We start from the raw sequence: 21,847 nt of genomic DNA on the forward strand, positions 1-21,847 counted from the left end.
GCTGGATATCTCTAAAATTTTGTTCAAATGACTGCAGAACCTGGAAAAGCTGTTGCTGCTATTGATACATAACATATTGCCTGCCCCTTTCCGTGGACTCATCGCAGACCAGGTGAGCCACCCCCTGCTTTTACCCAATTCTTGTCCTAAGCGCCATCCACCCAGATCCCTCCAGGCTCATCCCTGCTTGAAACAGACACGCCCAGGCAGGGTGGAGCTTCCTGAATCTGGCTTGGTTCAGGACACTCTTCCTTCCCTTTCCGTGAACTCATCGCAGACCAGGTGAGCCACCCCCTGCTTTTACCCAATTCTTGTCCTAAGCGCCATCCACCCAAATCCCTCCAGGCTCATCCCTGCTTGAAACAGACATGCCCAGGCAGGGTGGAGCTTCCTGAATCTGGCCTGGTTCAGGACACTCTTCCTTCCCTTTCCGTGGACTCATCGCAGACCAGGTGAGCCACCCCCTGCTTTTACCCAATTCTTGTCCTAAGCGCCATCCACCCAGATCCCTCCAGGCTCGTCCCTGCTTGAAACAGACACGTCCAGGCAGGGAGGAGCTCCCCGAATCTGGGTACAGGCCACTCTTCATTCCATTCCCGGCGACCGATCCACCAAGAGGCCTAACGCCATCAGAGTGAGGAGGCTACGAGGAGAGGCAAAACCATCCAGAGCTTCGGACATTGAATTCCTGGCCACACACACTACAGAGTAACAAGAGGAGATAGAGAGATCCTACCTGCACTCACTGGAAAAAGATATGGGAAGAAGACAGAATAAGAACCCGCTCAACAACAGAAAGACCAATATGACACCACCAGAATCTAGGGACTCCACTCCAGCAAGATCTGAAAAGCCCAACACAGTGCATGAAGAAGAGATGGACCTCAAAAATTATCTGAGCAAGATGATAGAGACCTTCAAAGAGGAAACAAGAAAATCCCTTAAAGAAATAGAAGAAAAAGTAAGCAAAAAATTACACGATATGGAGGAAAAGACAAACCAAAATATTCAAGAAATAAACAAATCTCTTAAAGAAGCTAAAGAAACCCAAGATAAAACAACCAAACAAGTGAAGGAAGCTCTTGAAACAGTTCAAAACATGAAAGCTGAATTAGACACATTAAAGAAAACACAGAATGAAGCGATGCTGGAAATGGAAAGGTTGGATAAACGATCAGGATCTAAAGATGTGAGTATAACTAATAGAATTCAAGAGACAGAAGAGAGAATCTCAGCTATTGAAGACTCGCTAGAGGATATACATTCATCAACCAAAGAAAACCTCAAGACCAACAAATCCCTAACACAAAATATACAGGAAATATGGGACACCGTGAAAAGACCAAACCTAAGAATAATAGGTGTAGAAGAAGGTGAAGAAACACTGCTCAAAGGTACAGAAAACATATTCAACAAAATCATAGAAGAAAACTTCCCCAACCTACAGAAAGATATGCCTATGAAAGTACAAGAAGCTTATAGGACACCAAACAGACTGGACCACAAAAAGAAGTCCCCCCGACACATAATAATCAAAACTCCAAATCTACAGAATAAAGAAAAAATATTAAGAGCTGCAAAGGAAAAAGGCCAAGTAACATATAAAGGCAAACCAATCAGAATCACACCCGACTTCTCAATGGAAACTATGAAAGCCAGAAGGTCTTGGATAGATACACTACAAGCACTAAGGGAGCATGGATGTCAACCCAGACTACTGTACCCAGCAAAACTTTCAATCACTATAGATGGAGAAAACAAGATTTTCCATGACAAAAACAGATTTAAACAATACATATCCACAAATCCAGCACTACAGAAGGTTCTGGAAGGAAAACTCCAACTCAAGGAACATAACTACATGCACAAAAACACAGGCAATAGATAATCTAATATTGCCAAACACAAAAAGAAGCAGGAGAGCAAAATCCACACACAATGACACCACCAACAATAAATCCAAACCAAGCAAGAACCAACGAACAATGGACATTAATATCCCTAAATGTCAATGGCCTTAACTTACCCGTAAAAAGATATAGGCTAACAGAATGGATACGAAGACAGAATCCATCTTTCTGCTGTTTACAAGAAACACACCTCAACTTCAAAGACAGGCGATACCTCAGAGTAAAAGGATGGGAAAAGATTTTCCAATCAAATGGCCTCAAGAAACAAGCAGGTGTAGCAATCCTAATATCTAACAAAATGGACTTTAAACTAAAATCAATCAAAAGAGATGAAGAAGGGCATTTCATACTCATCACAGGAAAAGTCCATCAAGATGAAATCTCAATCCTGAACATCTATGCTCCAAATACGAAGGCACCCACATTTGTGAAAGAAACATTACTAAAGCTCAAACCACACATAAAACCACACACACTTATAGTAGGAGACTTCAACACCCCCCTTACACCACTAGACAGGACCACCAGACAAAAACTTAACAAAGAAACAGAGGATCTGAAAGAAGTCATGGCCCAACTGGGGTTAACGGATATCTATAGAGCATTCCATCCAAACTCAAAAGAATATACCTTCTTCTCAGCACCACATGGCACCTTCTCCAAAATTGACCACATAGTAGGCAACAAAACAAACCTCCACAATTACAAAAGAATTGAAATAACCCCCTGTATCTTATCAGACCACCATGCATTAAAGCTAGAATTCAGCAACAATACAAATGGCAGGAAACCTGCAAACTTTTGGAAAATGAATAACACCCAATTGCACCATTCCTGGGTTGAGGAAGAAATAAAAAAACAAATTAAAGACTTCCTAGATTCTAATGAAAATGCAGACACAACATACCCAAACTTATGGGACACTCTGAAAGCAGTCCTAAGAGGGAAGTTCATAGCACTAAGTGCCCACATGAAGAAACTAGAAAAAAGTCACATTAGAGAACTGACAGAACAACTGAAAACACTAGAGCAAAAAGAAGCAAACTCACCAAGGAGGAGTAGACGCCAGGAAATAATCAACCTGAGAGCTGAAATCAATAAAGTAGAAACTAGGAAAACATTACAAAGAATCAATGAAACAAAGAGTTGGTTCTTTGAGAAGATCAACAAGATAGACAAACCTCTAGCCAAACTAACCAAAAGGCAGAGAGAGAGCACACTAATTAACAAAATCAGAAACGAAAAGGGGGATATAACAACGGACACTGTGGAAATCCAGAGAATCTTTAGGTCATACTTTGAAAATCTGTACTCCACAAAATTCGAAAATCTAATGGAAATGGACAGTTTCCTGGATAAATATCACTTACCAAAATTAAATCAAGATCAGATAAACAATTTAAATCGACCCATAACCCCTAATGAAATAGAAGCAGTCATCAAAAGCCTCCCAACCAAAAAAAGCCCAGGACCAGATGGCTTCACTGCAGAATTCTACCAGAAATTCAAACAAGAGCTGATACCAATACTCCTCAAACTGTTCCGCACAATAGAAGCAGATGGGATATTGCCAAACTCCTTCTATGAGGCTACAATCACTTTGATACCCAAGCCACACAAAGATAAGAATAAGAAAGAGAACTACAGACCAATATCTCTCATGAACATTGATGCTAAAATACTCAATAAAATATTGGCTAATCGAATCCAAGAACATATCAGAAAAATCATCCACCACGATCAAGTGGGCTTCATCCCAGGGATGCAAGGATGGTTCAATATACGAAAAACCATCAATGTAATCCACCATATAAACAAACTGAAAAAGAAAAACCACATGATCATCTCACTAGATGCTGAAAAGGCCTTTGACAAAATCCAACATCCCTTCATGATAAAGATCTTGTGTCCCGCGCGCTCTGTATTTCTCGCCAGCAAGAAATCATACATGGGACACTCGGATCCTTCTGTAGACAAGCTTTAATGCATTTTACCAGAGTGGAGACTGAGCGGAGACTGAGCAGAGACACTAAACTAAGAAAACCATCCCTTATAAAAGGCTGACCAGCCGCCTGGGACATATTACCCTATGAATGGCTTCAGCTCCTCAGGCAAAAATGAGCCACGGGATAGGCAGAGATGAAAGGAATGGAAATTACCCAGCGCCTGTGAAGTAATTTACAACTTGGTGTCTTCAGGCACCTATTATTGTAATGGATAATGCAGGAACCGGCTCCCTACATATCCCCCTTTTTTTATTAATTAATGAAAAGGCTTTATATTATTACAAGCAAATAGGTCACCCATATGTTGAGGGATAGAGGCAGAGGTTGTACCTTCCCAAAATCAAACATTAAGACTGTGTACGGGAGTCACCATCAGGCTGTTAGCTTGACCCGAAGTATTCTCGACCTGTCCTCTGTCGTTTTTCTGGGAAAGGGAAGTCTCGGGGCAGGTAACCCTTATGCAGGTCAACGTACCTCCCAGAGAAGCCTGTATAATAGGCAACTCTGTGCGATGCCTTTGCTCAGCATCCCTCTTTGGGCTGCCCAGACCAGACATTCTACCCTGTGCAATGAGCGTAGGCTCCAGGTGTGCAAGAGCTGTCTGGCCGGCAGCCTATTGCTTAGGCATAGTTAGCCAAAAATATAAGCGCTTGGGTGATCTCTTGGTTTGAGCCCTGGAGCTTACATGCCAGTCAAAAGTAACAGCAATCCGCAAGCGGCTGCATCAAACAATTTCACCCCCACCCCTTTTCTCATAGACCAGCCAAAAATAACAGCAATCCGCAAACGGCTGTATCAAACAATCACCCCCACCCCTTAAGCAGTGGCCATCTCTCCGCCAAGGACAGGAGTTAATCTGGATAACAATAGCGGCTCTCAACTCCCGGGGGGAGGGTGGAGTTCCGACTTTTGAAGGTCTGAAGGGGCTCTTTAGGTTGAGTCTTTTTGGGATCCACAGAGGATTTTCTTCATCCTGTGAGAAAACACAATATCACTCCCCTGGATCTTATGAGAATAGGATCCGGGCCTCTCCAAAGATCAGTTAAGATATCTTTCCATTTTACCATTTTCTTTTGGCCTTTTAGGTTTTGAGGTGAGACGCTTGGCCCGAGCGTCAATGTTTATGAGGCTTTAAAGCCCCAGGCATTCCAGGCCTTTAAGAAGTGTTGAATAGCAGGCATGGCCTTTTCCCCTATCAAAGACTGGGAAAGCCATCTGTAATTTTTTCCGCTCCTTTGATGGTAAAAAGGAGTCGGTACCAAATAGTGGGGGTGCTGATGGAAGCATACCCGCTGGCATTTTTGGCAGCCGATATCTATCGGGGTGGTATCGAGCTGCTTTTTTCTCTAGCTCTGCTTCCTTGTTAGAGTCTAAAATCTCAGAGTCTGAGCTGCTCAGCTCCAAGGCTTCCAGTTTCGTTGTAGGGCAGAGGCTAGGTTTCGAGTCCTCATCTCTCCTAAATTTACCGGGGTGTGACCGGCCATTTCCCATTCTCTCTCCCTCCTTCTCTGTCTCTCCCTCATCCAGCTGAGCTGTTCCTTTTAAAATTTTATCTTTTGAGCTTTTTGTTGTAGTTTCTCTTTTTATATACACTCCCTTGTCACTAGACACCCCGGGAGGTCCTTTTTTCTTATACGTTGTAGTTTCTCTTTTTACACACACTCCCATGTCACTAGACATTCCGGGAGGTCCTTTTTTCTTATATTTTATTGTTAGGCGCGCCCCATCTCTCACTATATTCGGTTTCTGATATGTAATTCTGGACTTCTTTAAGATTGCTACAACAGTGAGAAAAGTCAAAATAGCTCCTAGTAAAAGCATAGAAGCCTCTATATTAACCTCCCACAATAGCAACATTCCCAAGCCAAAGTCTAGAAAAATCATACCTCTCCGAATTTCTCTCATTACATTCGGTTTCTGATATGTAATTCTGGACTTCTTTAAGATTGCTAAAAGTCAAAATAGCTCCTAGTAAAAGCATAGAAGCCTCTATATTAACCTCCCACAATAGCAACATTCCTAAGCCAAAGTCCAGAAAAAACATACCTCTCCGAATTTACCATCCTGTAGTTTTGAATCCGCCTTGTAGCCAAGGGGTCTCCGCGATGCCGGAGATGTTAAGCTTCCCGGGTTTCGGCACCATATTTCCCGAGCGCTCTGTATTTCTCGCCAGCAAGAAATCATACATGGGACACTCGGATCCTTCTGTAGACAAGCTTTAATGCATTTTACCAGAGTGGAGACTGAAGCGGAGACTGAGCAGAGACACTAAACTAAGAAAACCATCCCTTATAAAAGGCTGACCAGCCGCCTGGGACGTATTACCCTATGAATGGCTTCAGCTCCTCAGGCAAAAATGAGCCACGGGATAGGCAGAGATCAAAGGAATAGAAATTACCCAGTGCCTGTGAAGTAATTTACAACTTGGTGTCTTCAGGCACCTATTATTGTAATAGATAATACAGGAACCGGCTCCCTACAATCTTGGAGAGAACAGGAATAACAGGAACATATCTAAACATGATAAATGCGATATACACCAAACCAATAGCCAACATCAAACTAAATGGAGAGAAACTCAAAGCATTTCCTCTAAAATCAGGAACAAGACAAGGATGTCCACTCTCTCCATATCTCTTCAATATTGTTCTTGAAGTTCTAGCTAGAGCAATAAGACAAGATCAGGATATCAAAGGGATACAAATTGGAAAGGACGAAGTCAAACTTTCACTATTTGCAGATGACATGATAGTCTACATAAGTGACCCGAAAAACTCTACCAGGAAACTCCTACAGCTGATAAACACCTTCAGCAAGGTAGCAGGATACAAAATTAACTTAAATAAATCTGTAGCCCTACTGTATACAGATGATAAACTCAATGAGAAAGAAATCATGGAAACATCACCTTTCACAATATCCACAAGCAACATTAAATATCTGGGGGTAACACTAACCAAAAAAGTGAAAGACCTGTACAATAAGAACTTTGAGACTTTAAAGAAAGAAATTAAAGAAGATACCAGAAAGTGGAAAGATCTCCCGTGCTCTTGGATAGGCAGAATTAACATAGTAAAAATGGCAATTCTACCAAAAGCAATCTACAGATTTAATGCAATCCCCATCAAAATCCCAACACAGTTTTTCACAGACATTGAAAGAACAATACTCAACTTTATATGGAAAAATAAAAAACCTAGGATAGCCAAAACAACTCTTTACAATAAAAGATCCTCTGGAGGCATCACCATCCCTGACTTCAAGGTCTACTATAGAGCCATAGTTCTGAAAACAGCTTGGTATTGGCACAAGAATAGACAGATAGACCAATGGAATCGAATTGAAGACCCAGATATTAACCCACGCACCTACGAACACCTTATTTTTGACAAAGGTGCTAAATCCATACAATGGAAAAAAGATAGCATCTTCAACAAATGGTGCTGGCACAATTGGATTCGAACATGCAGAAAATTGCAGATAGATCCATACTTGTCACCATGCACGAAACTTAAGTGCAAATGGATCAAAGATCTCTCCATAAACCCAGCCACACTGAATCTTTTAGAAGAGAAAGTGGGAACAACCCTTGAACAAATTGGCACAGGAGAACGATTCCTGAACATCACGCCAGAAGCACAGACACTGAGGTCTGCAATTAATAAATGGGACCTCTTGAAACTGAGAAGCTTCTGTAAGGCAAAGGACACAGTCAGTAAGACAAAACGACCACCCACAGAATGGGAAAAAATCTTCACCAGCCCCACATCTGACAGAGGACTGATTTCCAAAATATACAAGGAGCTCAAGAAGCTAGCCACCAAAACACCATACAATGAAATTAAAAAGTGGGGTGCAGAACTAAACAGAGATTTTTCAACAGAGGAATCTGAAATGGCTGAAAGACACTTAAGAAAGTGCTTCAAAATCCTTGGCCATCAGAGAAATGCAACTCAAAACAACTCTGAGATACCACCTCACACCTGTCAGAATGGCTAAAATCAAAAATACCAATGACAACCTATGCTGGAGAGGATGTGGAGAAGAAGGAACACTCCTCCATTGCTGGTGGGAGTGTGAACTTGTAAGACCACTTTGGAAATCAGTATGGCGGTTGCTCAGAAAAATGGGAATCAATCTACCTCAAGATCCAGCCATTCCTCTCTTGGGTATATACCCAAATACTGCTTGTCCATACAACAAGGACATATGTTCAACCATGTTCATAGCAGCATTGTTTGTAATAGCCAGAACCTGGAAACAACCTAGATGCCCCTCAACTGAAGAATGGAAAGAGAAAATGTGGTACATTTATACAATGGAGTACTACTCAGCAGAAAAAAGCAATGGAATCTTGAAATTCGCAGGCAAATGGATGGAACTAGAAGAAACCATCCTGAGTGAGGTAACCCAATCACAAAAAGACAAACATGGTATGTACTCACTCATATATGATTTTTAGACATAGAGCAAAGGTTTACCAGCCTATAATCCTCTACCCCAAGGAAACTAGAAATCATGAATGACTCTAAGGGATAAATGGACCCCAGGAATGGGAAATGGCATGAACTCCCGAGCTAATTGAGAGCATGAGGGTAGGGAAGTGGGTGCTGCCACAATAAGAGCACAAGATGAAGAGTAGAGGAGAAGAAATGGAGGAGCAGATATATTGAGTTGGGGGAAGAATAGAGGAGAGAGAGCAGGATGAGAGATACCATATCAGAGGGAGTCACTATAGGTCCGAGAAGAGATCTGGAACTAGGAAGATCTCCAGAGACCTATAAGGATGACACGATCTGACAGTCTGGGCAGTGGAGGAGAAGTTGGCCTAGAAACCCTTCCCCTAGAATGAGATTGATGAATACTCTCTATGCTATTCTAGAGTCCTCATCCAGTGGCTGATGAGAGCAGAGACAGACATCCACAGAAATACACTGAGCTGAAATCTGGAACTCAGTTGAAGAGAGGGAGGAATGAAGAACGAAGGGGTCTGTACCTGGTTGGAGAAACCCACAGAAACAGTTGGCCTGAAAAAGGGAAAGCATATCGACCCCAGATGTTCTTTGGGAGGACAGTACAGGACTAATCCAGCCCCCTGATCATGGATGCCAATGGGGAGGCCCCTGCACTCCTGGGATTTTTAGACATAGAGCAAAGGTTTACCAGCCTATAATCCTCTACCCCAAGGAAACTAGAAATCATGAATGACTCCAGAGGGAGGTGGACTGGCGTTTTGCCCTGGTGGGTGGGAGGGACTTCGAGAGCCCATCCCACTTGAAGGGATTCGCTCTGTCTCTGAACACATGGGGAGGGGCCTAGGCCCAGCACAGGAAGATTTGGTGGACTTGGTGGAACCCTGGTTGGGGGCCCTACCCTGCCTGGGGAGTGGCGGGTGGATGGGGTGGGGGGTAGGTTGGAGGTGGGGGAGAAGGAATGGGGGTGGGGGGAGGGAGAGGGAGAGGGAAAGTATATGTGAAAATATTAATAATTTAATAAAAAAAGAAAAAAAGATAAAAAAAATTGCAGTAAAGATTACACTCGCCAATATCTAGGTATAATCGGGAGTTGAGATTCATTCATCAAAAACAATTCCAAATACTAATACAAGTTTTCAGATATTCCTAGCAATAAGCAGCAATCAGAAATATGATTTATTCTCACCTACAGAAACCAGATTGCCGTAGTTCTCCAACATGACATCTCTGTACAAATTCCTCTGAGAAGTATTTAGGCATTCCCATTCTTCCCTCAAGAAATTGAGGGCCACGTCCTTGAAAGTCAACAGACTCTGAAATAAAAATTGGTTCACAGTTTTATGATCCTTTGAGACATTGTGATGATTGTTTGAGACCTTATTAGCCCCATAGGCAAGATTGTTTAACTGAAGAACTTGCCATCTTATCAGTAATCCATCTGAAATTTTCAAATATTATGTGTTAAGATGGAGGATGTTTTCACTTTTATACAGAGATCAAAGTGACCAACATCTAAAATTCTCATTAAACTTGTGCCTTTCAACATTCATTTGTAATATCAGAAGTGTTACTTCTTTCAGGGCATGCTTTGATGTATATAATTCATACTAGATAATAAGAGGCATGGAACTTTGGAAAGCAAGATACAGCATAGAAATGAGAGTGATAATAGAGAATTTATATTGAAAAAATAATAAAACACGAAAACAGATTTCATATAATGACTTTCTACAGTAAATATTGATCTCTGCAAATGAAGCATTTCTCTGTGGAATGTCATCCTGTCATATCCTTGTGCAATCCCTGAGAGCAATCCATCTGTCAATCCCTTCTTTATGGATCGTTTCAACAAGTTTATCTTAAAGTTTTACCTTCCTGATACTATTCTATTTGTAAGGTAAAAGCACCTTCAATCCATGGTACCACAATCAGGGACTGGAAAGCAGCTTAAAATGTCCTTAGTTCCTGAGTTGTTCCGCAATAGAAATACAAAAATCGTAAACTTTTACAGAGGTCAATACTTAAGTTTTTCCTTTCTTGCATTTGGAGCTTCTGTTATTCCAGCAGATATCTACAACCTAGTTTATTTACTTCAGCCCTCTGCTTTATACTTTTAATAGGCATTTTAAATTAAGTCTGATCATTAACCAACCAAAACCTGTATTTTTAAGAGTACGTGGAATCTGAGGAGTAGCCACAGCTGAAAACATTTCTCACACTGGGTTTGTAATATACTTCCTACAACCATGGTACAGGGGGAACTTATTGCCTCAACAATGTCTCCAAAATAATTCCCTTTGGTGTCTACACTCCAATATCTAATTCCATTATTTCTCATTTTTGCAGTTATACAAATGATTAAATTATCTCTCAAGTTTATTTTGAGCAGTAAAAATGCATCTTTTGGATTCACAGTAAATGCTATGTGTACTCAAAGCAAAATATGACATTCCATAACCCAATTTAATATTGTTGGTTGTTAAAGAAGATACTTCAATTCCAACCACCTAAGTTTTTCTTGATAAAAATTTAATTATTTGTAAAATCCACCTAAATATGAACACTCTTAATGTGCCAGTTCTCCATTAGTTCATTTGTTCAAAAATATTCTATATGAATATATTACGTGATATTACATTGAGTTGCAAAGGTATCCTACATTGATTATATTGATTCTTGTAAGGAATTACATGGTAATAGTTCAAATTTCAATTTAATATGGGATATTTCATAGTATCTATTTTTTCTTGTCTTTTTACTTTCTAGGTAGGAAGATATGCAAAAATTGATGATTCCTGCCATGGAAATGAGCTTGCAGGAAAGCAAGACACAAATAGAGAGTGTTAAGTTTCCCTAATCATTGTTAACTTCGTACAGTCTAGATTGCTAACAGTCTTATCTTAGAAAGAATCACAAATTGAATCTGAACAAAGAACATTCTGATACTGGGCACACAAAGAACTGAGCAAGCAGTTTCTATAGTAGGCTTTCAGCTCTTAAAGTAAGAATGCCCTGAAATCCATGGGATTGTTAAGGAGACTTGCCTGCATATTCAAAAGAAAAAAATTCTATATCTTAGAACACTCTAACACTTGGTCACATAAAGTCAGATGGAAATGATTTGTAGAACAGAAATTTCAATGACAAGAATGTGGGGAATGTGCTATTGCTTAAAATTAAAGGGTATGTATGTCCCTATATATGTTTTCTCTATGTACTTCCACATACTTGTATTACCATGATTATCTCTTAATAAAAATCTATTTCTTTATAAAATGGTTTAATAATCATATAGTATATGACTTAGTTTGGATGACAAAAGCACCCAGAGGCTAATGTGCTATATGAAAAAAAATGGCACAGAGACTGATAATGGAGTTCATGCTTCAAGGTGAGTATCAGAAAAGCAACTGGCCACTAGCATCTTTCCTCTACCTAATGTTGAACAGGCCTGTTCTGTCTCCATAAGCTCTCATCAAGCCTCTGGGTGAAAACCTTCATCAGCATGGCTGGACAACATATTCCTCTCTGAGACCTTGCTTCTGGCTTGTGGGATTAGGGGTTTGGGGTTTTTGCCTGGCTTCCATAGCTTGTGACTGACTTGGCTTTTTGAATCCCCAGGCAGGCTTTAATAAATAATAAATATGTATCATCACATTAATGTTTTTGAACCCTTGCTTCACAAATGAGATACTCTTTGGATAAGAAGATATGGTCTTCCAGTATTGGCTGTGGAGGTTTTTGAGTTTTTGTGTTCTGCTTGTAAGCTTTGAAGTTTCACATGCCCATGGCAACCTATGGGTTTGTCTCTCTCTCTCTCTCTCTCTCTCTCTCTCTCTCTCTCTCTCTCTCTCTCTCTCTCTCTCTCTCTCTCTGTCTGTCTTTCTCCATGCTACCTGTGAATCACAGGCCTCCTTTCAGTGACACCTCTGAAACATGACTAGAATATTAGCTTTCCTGCATCATAGTAGAAAGTTCCATAATTCCTTTCCTCTCTCCTTGACTGTAAAGCAAGAAACAGGCTGCCAATATTCTTCCTGCTGGCACTAAAACATAGAATTCTCATTCAGTTACATCCTCACCAGATTTCTATTTTCAAAGTTTTCCTTCAGTGCAAAAACTTGGCTGTACTGGAATTTACACTGTACATCTGATGGATATCAAACTCAAGAATTCCACCTGCTTCTGAATCTGAAGTTCTGTCTTTAAAAACATGTACCACCAAGCCAATCACTATTCTGTTCTTTAATTTATTTTCAAAAGTAAGAATCTACTCTGTGTGATCTTGGCAAAGTTGACCATGAACTTTATTCGAACTCATTATCACCTTGAGCCCAGGACTTAGATCCATTCCACGTGTTGATACTACTTCTTTTCCTCAAAATGTACATTTTACCTTTGCTCATCTGCCTCTGTTTCATTATCAATCTTTATAGGTATGAACAGTAGGTAATAAATATCTTTGATTATATAGCCTGTTTTAAGATTTCCTTTGCTTATGGAATTAATCCAAAATTATTCAATTTGGTCTCAATCAAACTCTTCAGACATTGGCAAAGCAATCCACATTCTTCACAAAAATATCACAAGTCTATTGTCTAAGCCACATACTAAATTTCTTTCCCTTGAAACTTCTTGAGCCAATCCACAGAGCTGAAATAGTTTTTAATTGTTTTTATTAGAAACAAGCTTCATTTACTTTCCAATCCCAGTTCCCTCTCCCTGTCCTCCGTCCCTGCATGCTAACCCAACTCCTGCATGCTCCCCAGGCAGGGCAAAGCCTTCCATGGGGGATCTTCAACATCTGTCATATCATTTGGAGCAGGGCCTAGACCTGTCTGTCTAGGCTGAAAGAGTATCCCTCCATGTGGAGAGGGCTCTCAAAGTCCATTCATTTATTAGGGATAAATACTAATCGACAACCAGAAGACCCATAGATTACACAGACCCCAAAACTGACATTAACAATCCAAGCAGTGGTTGAGAGGTTACATTAAATGCCCTTCTCTGATAAAGAGATTGATGACAGAGTTAAAAATCTTCCAGGATCTTAATAGTATGCCTGATTTAGCAATACTTAAAGCATTCTACTTCTTTCCTAAACCACAATAACAAAGTCCAAATTCCTGCAGGCAAAAATGTGGTCATGTCTACCTAAATACTATCACAGTTGCTACTAACAACTTCTGTCTTGAGGTTTCTATTGCTGAGAGATGACACCAAGACCACTGCAACTCTTCTAAAGGACAACATTTAATAGGGTGATTACAATTTGAGAAGGCAATAGGAAGTGACATGAGACACTGGCATGGATTGGGCATGTATGAAACAACAAAACAACCTCCACAGGGACACAATTCCTCAAACAAGTCGATACCTATTCCAACAAAGCTGCAACTCTTAATACTGACAATCCCTTCCATGTTCTTTGGAACTGCCCTACCTCCCTGAAGAAGCTTACAACACAGGATAGCAACTGGTCTTGTGTAATATGCTTAATGGAACTATAGTGAACAGAATTTCATAGTCTTCTCCACTTTCAAACTGAAATTCTGGCCCACTTCAGAAAGTAGTTCTCATGATGGAAAACACTAATTGTCTCATATCCCCATCAATTTTTGGCCCCTCCCACAAGTTCTGTGCTACCATTGCAGTAGCACATTTTACCTTCAGGGCAAATTTTAATTGAATATTATGTGACTGGAATGTTGTCCCATTTCCATCATTCAAACGGCAGCTTAAAGGTGCAATCACCCCATGTGTCCACAAACAATGAATTATATGAAGACAAGATATTCATATAATATTATAGCATCTGTCTTTGAAAAAGAAGATTGAAACTTGCTAGGACATATTTAATAACTGCAACAGTCGTAGGTTAAGTGTTATGAGCAGTTCCTGGTATGATTCCACCTTGCTTTTCTAACTACAGTGATCAAATACAAATACACAGAAACTAAAATGAAGAAGGTCAACAAGGTGGCTCAGCATGTAAAATGTTTACTTCCAAGCCCAGTGATGAGAGTTCGTTCCAGGTTCCCACATGCTGGAAGGAGGGAAACAGCATCCAAAATATACCCAATTTTAATTTTTTTTAAATTGGAAACAATCTTATTTTACATATCAATCCCCATTCCCTCTCCCTCTCAACCTCCCACACCCCCCTCCGAACGGAACATCCCACGCCCATCCACTCCCCAGGGATGGTGAGCCCTTCCAAGAGGGATCATTAAAGACTGTCAGATCATCTGGAACAGGACCTAGAACCTTCCACATGTATCTAGGCTGAGAGAATAACTCTCCATGGGAATGGGATTGCAAAGTCCATTCTTTCACTAGGGATAAATGTTGGTTCCACTGACAGAGGGAGAAGGAGGATTGATAAGTATAGCTAGATTGTTGCTAATTTAAATGAACTTTAAAATTAATAATTAAAGAAATTAATTTAGCTATTGCTTTGCAAAGGACCCTGAAGAGTTACCAGCACCCCCTTGACGGATGACAGATATCTCAGAAGATCCAGCTCACTCTTCTGACTTTCGTGGATACTTGGATAAAATCATGATGTTGAAGAATATAGGACAAGTTGAGAGACTTTTCAAATGCCCAAACATCCTTGAAATTATCACTAAAATCTTAACAAATGATTTAATAGGCAACAAGGAGAGAAGTGCAGAGTGTCTAGTCTCTGTCTACAATTCTTCATGCCATATTTTTCTAAATGACAGATTCATTTTACTCAGCACTTTTTATTCATTGCTTTTGAACTATATTGTACTCCATTTTGTGCATAAGTAATTAATATGGGTAGTAAATTTGTGGCCTGCTAGGTTTCAACATTGTTTATTTATACCTCCATAGTTTTATTCCTCGTTCCTTCCCCTCCCTCCAACTCCACATCACTTGTCTACATTTCTCATTGCTATGACTGAATAGTTCACAATATCAAGATAAGCAAGTGTTTGTTTTAGCTTCCAGTTTGAGAGGATGGTCCATCTTGGCAGTAGGTGCATGGGGCAGCAGGTCACAATGTGCCAGGAGTCACTAAACACAAAATACGAAAACTGATTCTGAACTTTCTTTTTCGTTTTTATTATGTCCAGTTCCCAACTCATGAAATAATGTTGTAATCTATAAAATTCTTCTCCATTATTTACAGAAATTTGTCTTGTAGCAGATTCCAGTTCCTATCAAGTTGACTGTGTTAAAAATTACATTTCCTAATAGGGTCTGGTGCATAGTGAGACTTAGGCTTATGCAAAGAAAGAAGGAACATATGAATCTATTGGGAAACCTCAACCACCAGATCATGTTACTCTTTCAAAGAAAATTTATTTTTCATGACAGAGAAAAAAGAGTATGGATACATAGTTGACATTATACATAAGAATAGCATGATAGATAAAATTTATTTCCTGACACCCAAAGCTTCAGAGTACCACAGACTGCTATATAAATACTAGAGTTGAGTAAGATGACAGAGCTCCACAGATCATCAGCATGGTAGCAGCTGTGACTTCTAAATGGACTCCAAGGGAATAGTGAGCATTATCAACATGCTATATCTGTCTCTTTAGATAGTAGGGGAAATACTCTAGGAAGCTATAAAACCAAATCATGATATCAAATTTCATAATATAGGGAAACAGATCAGGAGTAAAAGAGTTAGCCAAAAAGCACATTACTTGCAACATACTTAAAATTTTAAGTATTTCTAATATTCCCCTTTCTTTTTTCATTTAAGTGTAGTCCTACAGTTTGGAAGCATGTAATATCTGAGAGGTACCTGACAGTACATCCAGGATCTATCCCTGATGTATGAGCTAGCTTGTTGGAGCCAATTCCGTATGTTGGGAGGCCAAGCTCAGCGTTAATGTAGAGGGCAGGGGCTTGGTCCTGCATCAGGTTGATGTGCCAGACTTTGTTGACTACCCCTTGGGAGTAGTGTGTGGGGATCAGCTGGAGGTAGGCAATGGGAAAAGAGAAGGGGTGGGAGGGAGAACTGGGGTTGGAATGTAAAATGAAATTTTAAGAAATAAATTTAAAAATAAATGCAGTCTTAGCTTTGTAAATAATCATGTGATTTCTGAGAATCCCTTATCACAATAAGTTAACTATCTTAGATCATATACTCTAATAAATGTTGACTCCATGTGTCAGAACATTGGGGGATGAAAAGAGTGATATAGTTTGAAAATATTAATCTGGCATGTATTACAGTTGGGACAACTGTTGGTAGCTGATTTCCAATGCCACATAATTGCTTAGCAATGTTTGGTAGATCTTCCATAGGTGAAGAAAGAATGTATGAATATGTCAGAATACATAAAACACTGGGACAAGTAGTAAGTTCTGAGCAAATGCTTGTTCCTAGGGCAGGGTAAAAGGATACTGAAAATACAGTTGCTATTATTAATAATATCAATTAATATGAAGGGGAAATAGTAGGGAAACAGTTATCTAAAAGTGCCTGTAAGTGCATCAGCCATATCCTTGTTTTGCCAGAGAGTGCTATGTATAATGTGAATGTGAAGGACATTGAGTATTAGGTGACATAGATGCACACTAGGATCAGGATGGATCAGGTGGCTTTGTCTCCAGGTGAGAATCTGAGGGAATTCTGGGCACTGTGGATATATTGTACCTCCTTCTTGTGCCTGTAGAGGAAGATCACCAAGGACATACTGGACCAGACCATGATGCACAGATAGAGAACGGCAATGAAACAGATCAAGAATACATAAAGTGGAGCTGCATTGGTGCCAGAAAAACATGTTAGGCAGGAGACCACATTGAATTTCTTTGTGAAATTATTTTGGTACCAAAGGCAGTCGTACTCATAATAATTCTGCTGTTTAGAATTAGATGTATAAGCCAGCTGAGAGAACAGGAGGGAACAATGTACTTGGCAACGCTGTGTTTAAACTTCGTCCATCTGGAGTTGCTGGGGTTGACTGTGATGGCTTTGAAGCAACTCAGGAGACTTGAGGAATGAAGAGATGTTCCCTGAGCTACATGATACATGGATATAACAAATTTACAAACATTGGCATCCAGGAAATATTTCAGCCCAAGCCCAACTATTGTCTGATCAATGTTTGCTGAGATCTCATAAATGAAGTTGGCAAGTGCCCCATGCTTTATAATCTTGTCTTTGGGCATTAAACTCTTCCTAGTGAATACAGGCATAACATGGTGAAACAGAAGTGAACAATTGCCCAGGATTCCTACAAATGTCTGGTAAAACATAATAATTGTAAATAGAAAACCAGGAGCCAAATTTGTCATCTAAAAATACATTTTTTTTCAAATCAACAGAAACAAAAATGAATTATTTTACATAGATTAATTGTGTGTTTGTGATCACCTGCATTTGCATGTGTATTTCTGTAAAGGGTGTGTCTGAATTTTTCTGTAAGTGCATGTGGTGACTAGAGTTGATGTCAAATGTCTTCCTAAATCACTCTCTACCTTTTGTTCTGAGACAATGTCTGTAAATAAGCCTAGAACTTGTGAACTATGGTGACAATGTGCTAGGAATTCTGTTGTCTCTAGACTGTTAGCACAGGGATTGTGGTTATAAACTTTTATAGTTGGCTTTTTATGTGGGAATTAGAAATATAACTCAGTGTCTCATATTTTCACAGCAAGTACTTTATTGGCTGATCTTTCTCCCCAATAAGGAATATCCACAAATTAAAATTTGTTATTAAAATAACAAATTATTATCTCATCCACAACATCATCAATAATTCCAAGTACCAAAGATTTCTAAACAATTTTTTCATTGTTAGACATTATACTGAGATCACTGGCATTTATGATGAACAGCTAACAAATTTAACTGATTGAGGGTGGCACTTAAATAATCTTGAATTTAAAAACTTTTGTCCACGAATCAAAATGTTTTTTATATGGACCCATCCTAAGCTTATATAAAAATTACTGGTATTGGCGATGTCTTCCACTTGCAATGGCTTCAGGAATCTGAAGACCAAGGGGACAGAAACAGATTTTACTTCAAATCCACAAGTGTGCTCAAAGATATAAATCTCAAATCAGCTCATGATCACATCTGATCTTGGTTAAGTCTCACAGGTATATGAATATATATGAACAAATAACAGGAAAAGACAGAATTCCAGATATAAGTTCCTACATGACACAAAACAAAGCCTTACACTCAGTGCAAGAATGGAAATTGAAGTCTTGTCTTTAAATGCCAGGTCAGCACAGGGAAAAGACACACCAACCCTACTAGGACTTAGTTCTTTTCTGAACATTGCAAGCATCATCAAAAAAAGTGATTAGGATATTTGCAATAAAAATTATGAAAATGAGAAAGAAGCCTCAATCAATAAACTCTCTCAAGGGGTAAAAGTTCCAGCTCCCCCAAAAAATCAACATGAAAACCAAGGAAAATGTGGTTCTTCTATATATCATTGATCCTATCATAATGACTCCAAATAAAAATTACTTAGAAGAACTACCAAATAATTCAATGATTGGTTCAAGGAATGATTATAATATGTTCCAGTAATTCATGAATAAAATCCAAGAGAACAAAACAAAGAATTTAATGAGATGGGAAAAGAAATTGCAAGATCTGAAAATAAAGGTAGAAATGCTGAAGAACATCCAGTCTGAAAAATCAAGACAAAGACCCAACTTCAAGAACAATTATGAGCCAACCTACTTGATGAATATAGGTACAAAAATTCTCAGGAAAATACCTATAAACAGAACTATAAATACAAATAAAATGATTACCACTGTTAATCAATCTCCTTCCTCTCAGATGTTCTGGCTTGTTCCCCACACAAAAAAAGAAATACATTGCATACAGATCGAACAATTTTGGGCCTAAAACCCGGAGATACTTGAAGAAAGAGTAGGGAGTTGTGCACTTCAGGAACTTAGCTAAGCTAAGAATTTTCTGAAAAAGACTATTATGCCAGCAAAATGATGCAATGGACTTGTAGGAAAAATAAAACTTTCCATGGTAACAATACATTTTTTAAAATGTGATTGCTACCGCACTATACTCTCAGCACCTTCCCTTTCCGCCAACTGATCGAAAATAGGTGAGTGACCTCCTGCTCTTACCCAGCTCCTGTCCAAAGCGCCATTCACCCAGATCTCCCCAGGCTTGTGCCTGCTTGGAGTAGACACAGCCAGGTAGGGAGGAGCTCCCTGAATCTGGGAACAGGCCACTCTTCCATCACTTTCTGCCAACTGATCAGCAACCAGGTGAGTGACCCACTGCTCTTACCCAACTCACTTCCAAAGCCCCATCCACCCTGATCTCCCCAGGCCTTCTCCTGCTTGGGGTCGACCTGCCCAGGCAGTGAGGAACTCCCTAAGCCTGGAAAAACCCCATTCTTACTTCCTGTTACCCCACACACACCTGACCCTTATGGAGGCCTAACTCCTTCAGAGTGAGGAGACTACCAGGAAAGGCAAGACCATCCAGAGATTCACACATTGAATTACTGGCCCACAAACAATACTGGGTAACAAGAGGAGATAGAAAGACCCCTCCTGCACTCACAGGAAAAAGATATGGGAAGAAGACAGAATAAGAACTCGCTCAACAACAGAAAGACCAATATGACACCACCAGTATCTAGGGACTCCACTCCAGCAAGATCTGAAAAGTCCAACACAGTGCATGAAGAAAAGATGGCCCACAAAAATTATCTCTGCAAGATGATAGAGACCTTTAAAGAGGAAACAAGAAAATCCCTTAAAGAAATAGAAGAAAAAGCAAGCAAAAAATTAAACAAAATGGAGGAAAAGACAAACCAAAAAATTCAAGAAATAAACAAATCTCTTAAATAATCTAAAGAAACCCAAGAAAAAACAACCAAACAAGTGAAGGAAGCTCTTGAAACAGTTCAAAGAATGAAAGCTGAAATAGACACAATAAAGAAAACACAGAATGAGGCGATGTTGGAAATGGAAAGACTGGATAAACGATCAGGATCTAAAGACGTGAGCATAGCTAATAGAATCCAAGAGATGGAAGAGAGAATCTCAGCTATTGAAGACTCGCTAGAGGATATACATTCATCAACCAAAGAAAACCTCAAGTCCAACAAATCCCTAACACAAAATATCCAGGAAATATGGGACACTGTGAAAGACCAAACCTAAGAATAATAGGTATAGAAGGTGAAGAAACACTGCTCAAAGGTACAGAAAACATATTCAACAAAATCATAGAAGAAAACTTCCCCAACCTACAGAAGGATATGCCTATGAAAGTACAAGAAGCTTACAGGACACCAAACAGACTGGACCACAAAAAGAAGTCCCCCCGACACATAATAATCAAAACACCAAATCTACAGAATAAAGAGAAAATATTAAGACCAGCAAAGGAAAAAGGCCAAGTAACATATAAAGGCAAACTAGTTAGAATCACACCCAACTTCTCACTGGAAACTCTGAAAACCAGAAGGTCTTGGATAGATACCATACAAGCACTAAGGGAGCATGGATGTCAACCCAGACTACTGTACCCAGCAAAACTTTCAATCATTATAGATGGAGAAAACAAGATGTTCCATGACAAAAACAGATTTAAACAATTCATATCCACAAATCCAGCAATACAGAAGGTTCTGGAAGGAAACCTCCAATCCAACAAACATAACTACATGCACAAGAACACAGGCAATAGATAATCTAATTTTACCAAACACAAAAAGAAGCAGAAGGGAGAAATCCACACACAATGACACCACCACCTATAAATCCAAAACAAATAAGAACCAACAAACAATGGACATTAATATCCCTAAATGTCAATGGTCTTAACTTACCCATAAAAAGATAGAGGATAACAGAATGGATAGGAAGACAGAATCCATCCTTCTGCGGTTTACAAAAACACACCTCAACTTCAAAAACAGGCGATACCTCAGAGTAAAAGGATGGGAAAAGATTTTCCAATCAAATGGGCTCAAGAAACAAGCTGGTGTAGCAATCCTAATATCTAACAAATTAGACTTTAAACTAAAATCAATCAAAAGAGATGAAGAAGGGCATTTCATACTCATCACAGGAAAAGTCCATCAAGATGAAGTCTCAATCCTGAACATCTATGCCCCAAATACGAAGGCACCCACATTTGTGAAACATTACTAAAGTTCAAACCACACATAAAACCACTGACACTTATAGTAGGAGACTTCAACACCCCCCTTATGCCACTAGATAGGACCACCAGACAGAAACTTAACAAAGAAACAAAGGATCTGAAAGAAGTTATGACCCAACTGGGGTTAACTGATATCTATAGAGCATTCCATCCAAACCCAAAAGAATACACCTTCTTCTCAGCACCACATGGCACCTTCTCTAAAACTGACCACATAGCAGGCAGCAAAGCAAACCTCCATAGTTACAAAAGAATTGAAATAACCCCCTGAATCTTATCAGATCACCATTC

At 39.5% G+C, this 21,847-nt stretch overlaps 1 protein-coding gene across 1 annotated transcript in view; it reads left to right on the top strand.

Moving 5' to 3' along the window:
- Window positions 1-6,021: 6,021 nt before the first annotated feature.
- Window positions 6,022-21,847, top strand: part of LOC113838356 (zinc finger protein 420-like) — a 40,605-nt gene continuing 24,779 nt past the window's right edge. The window contains 1 exon segment of the mRNA XM_035449125.1: window positions 6,022-6,075. Coding sequence (XP_035305016.1) covers window positions 6,022-6,075 — 54 coding nt within the window.

This window comes from Cricetulus griseus, chromosome 9 (genome assembly GCF_003668045.3).
Source record: "Cricetulus griseus strain 17A/GY chromosome 9, alternate assembly CriGri-PICRH-1.0, whole genome shotgun sequence".
In the NCBI taxonomy this organism is placed as follows: Eukaryota; Metazoa; Chordata; class Mammalia; order Rodentia; family Cricetidae; genus Cricetulus; species Cricetulus griseus.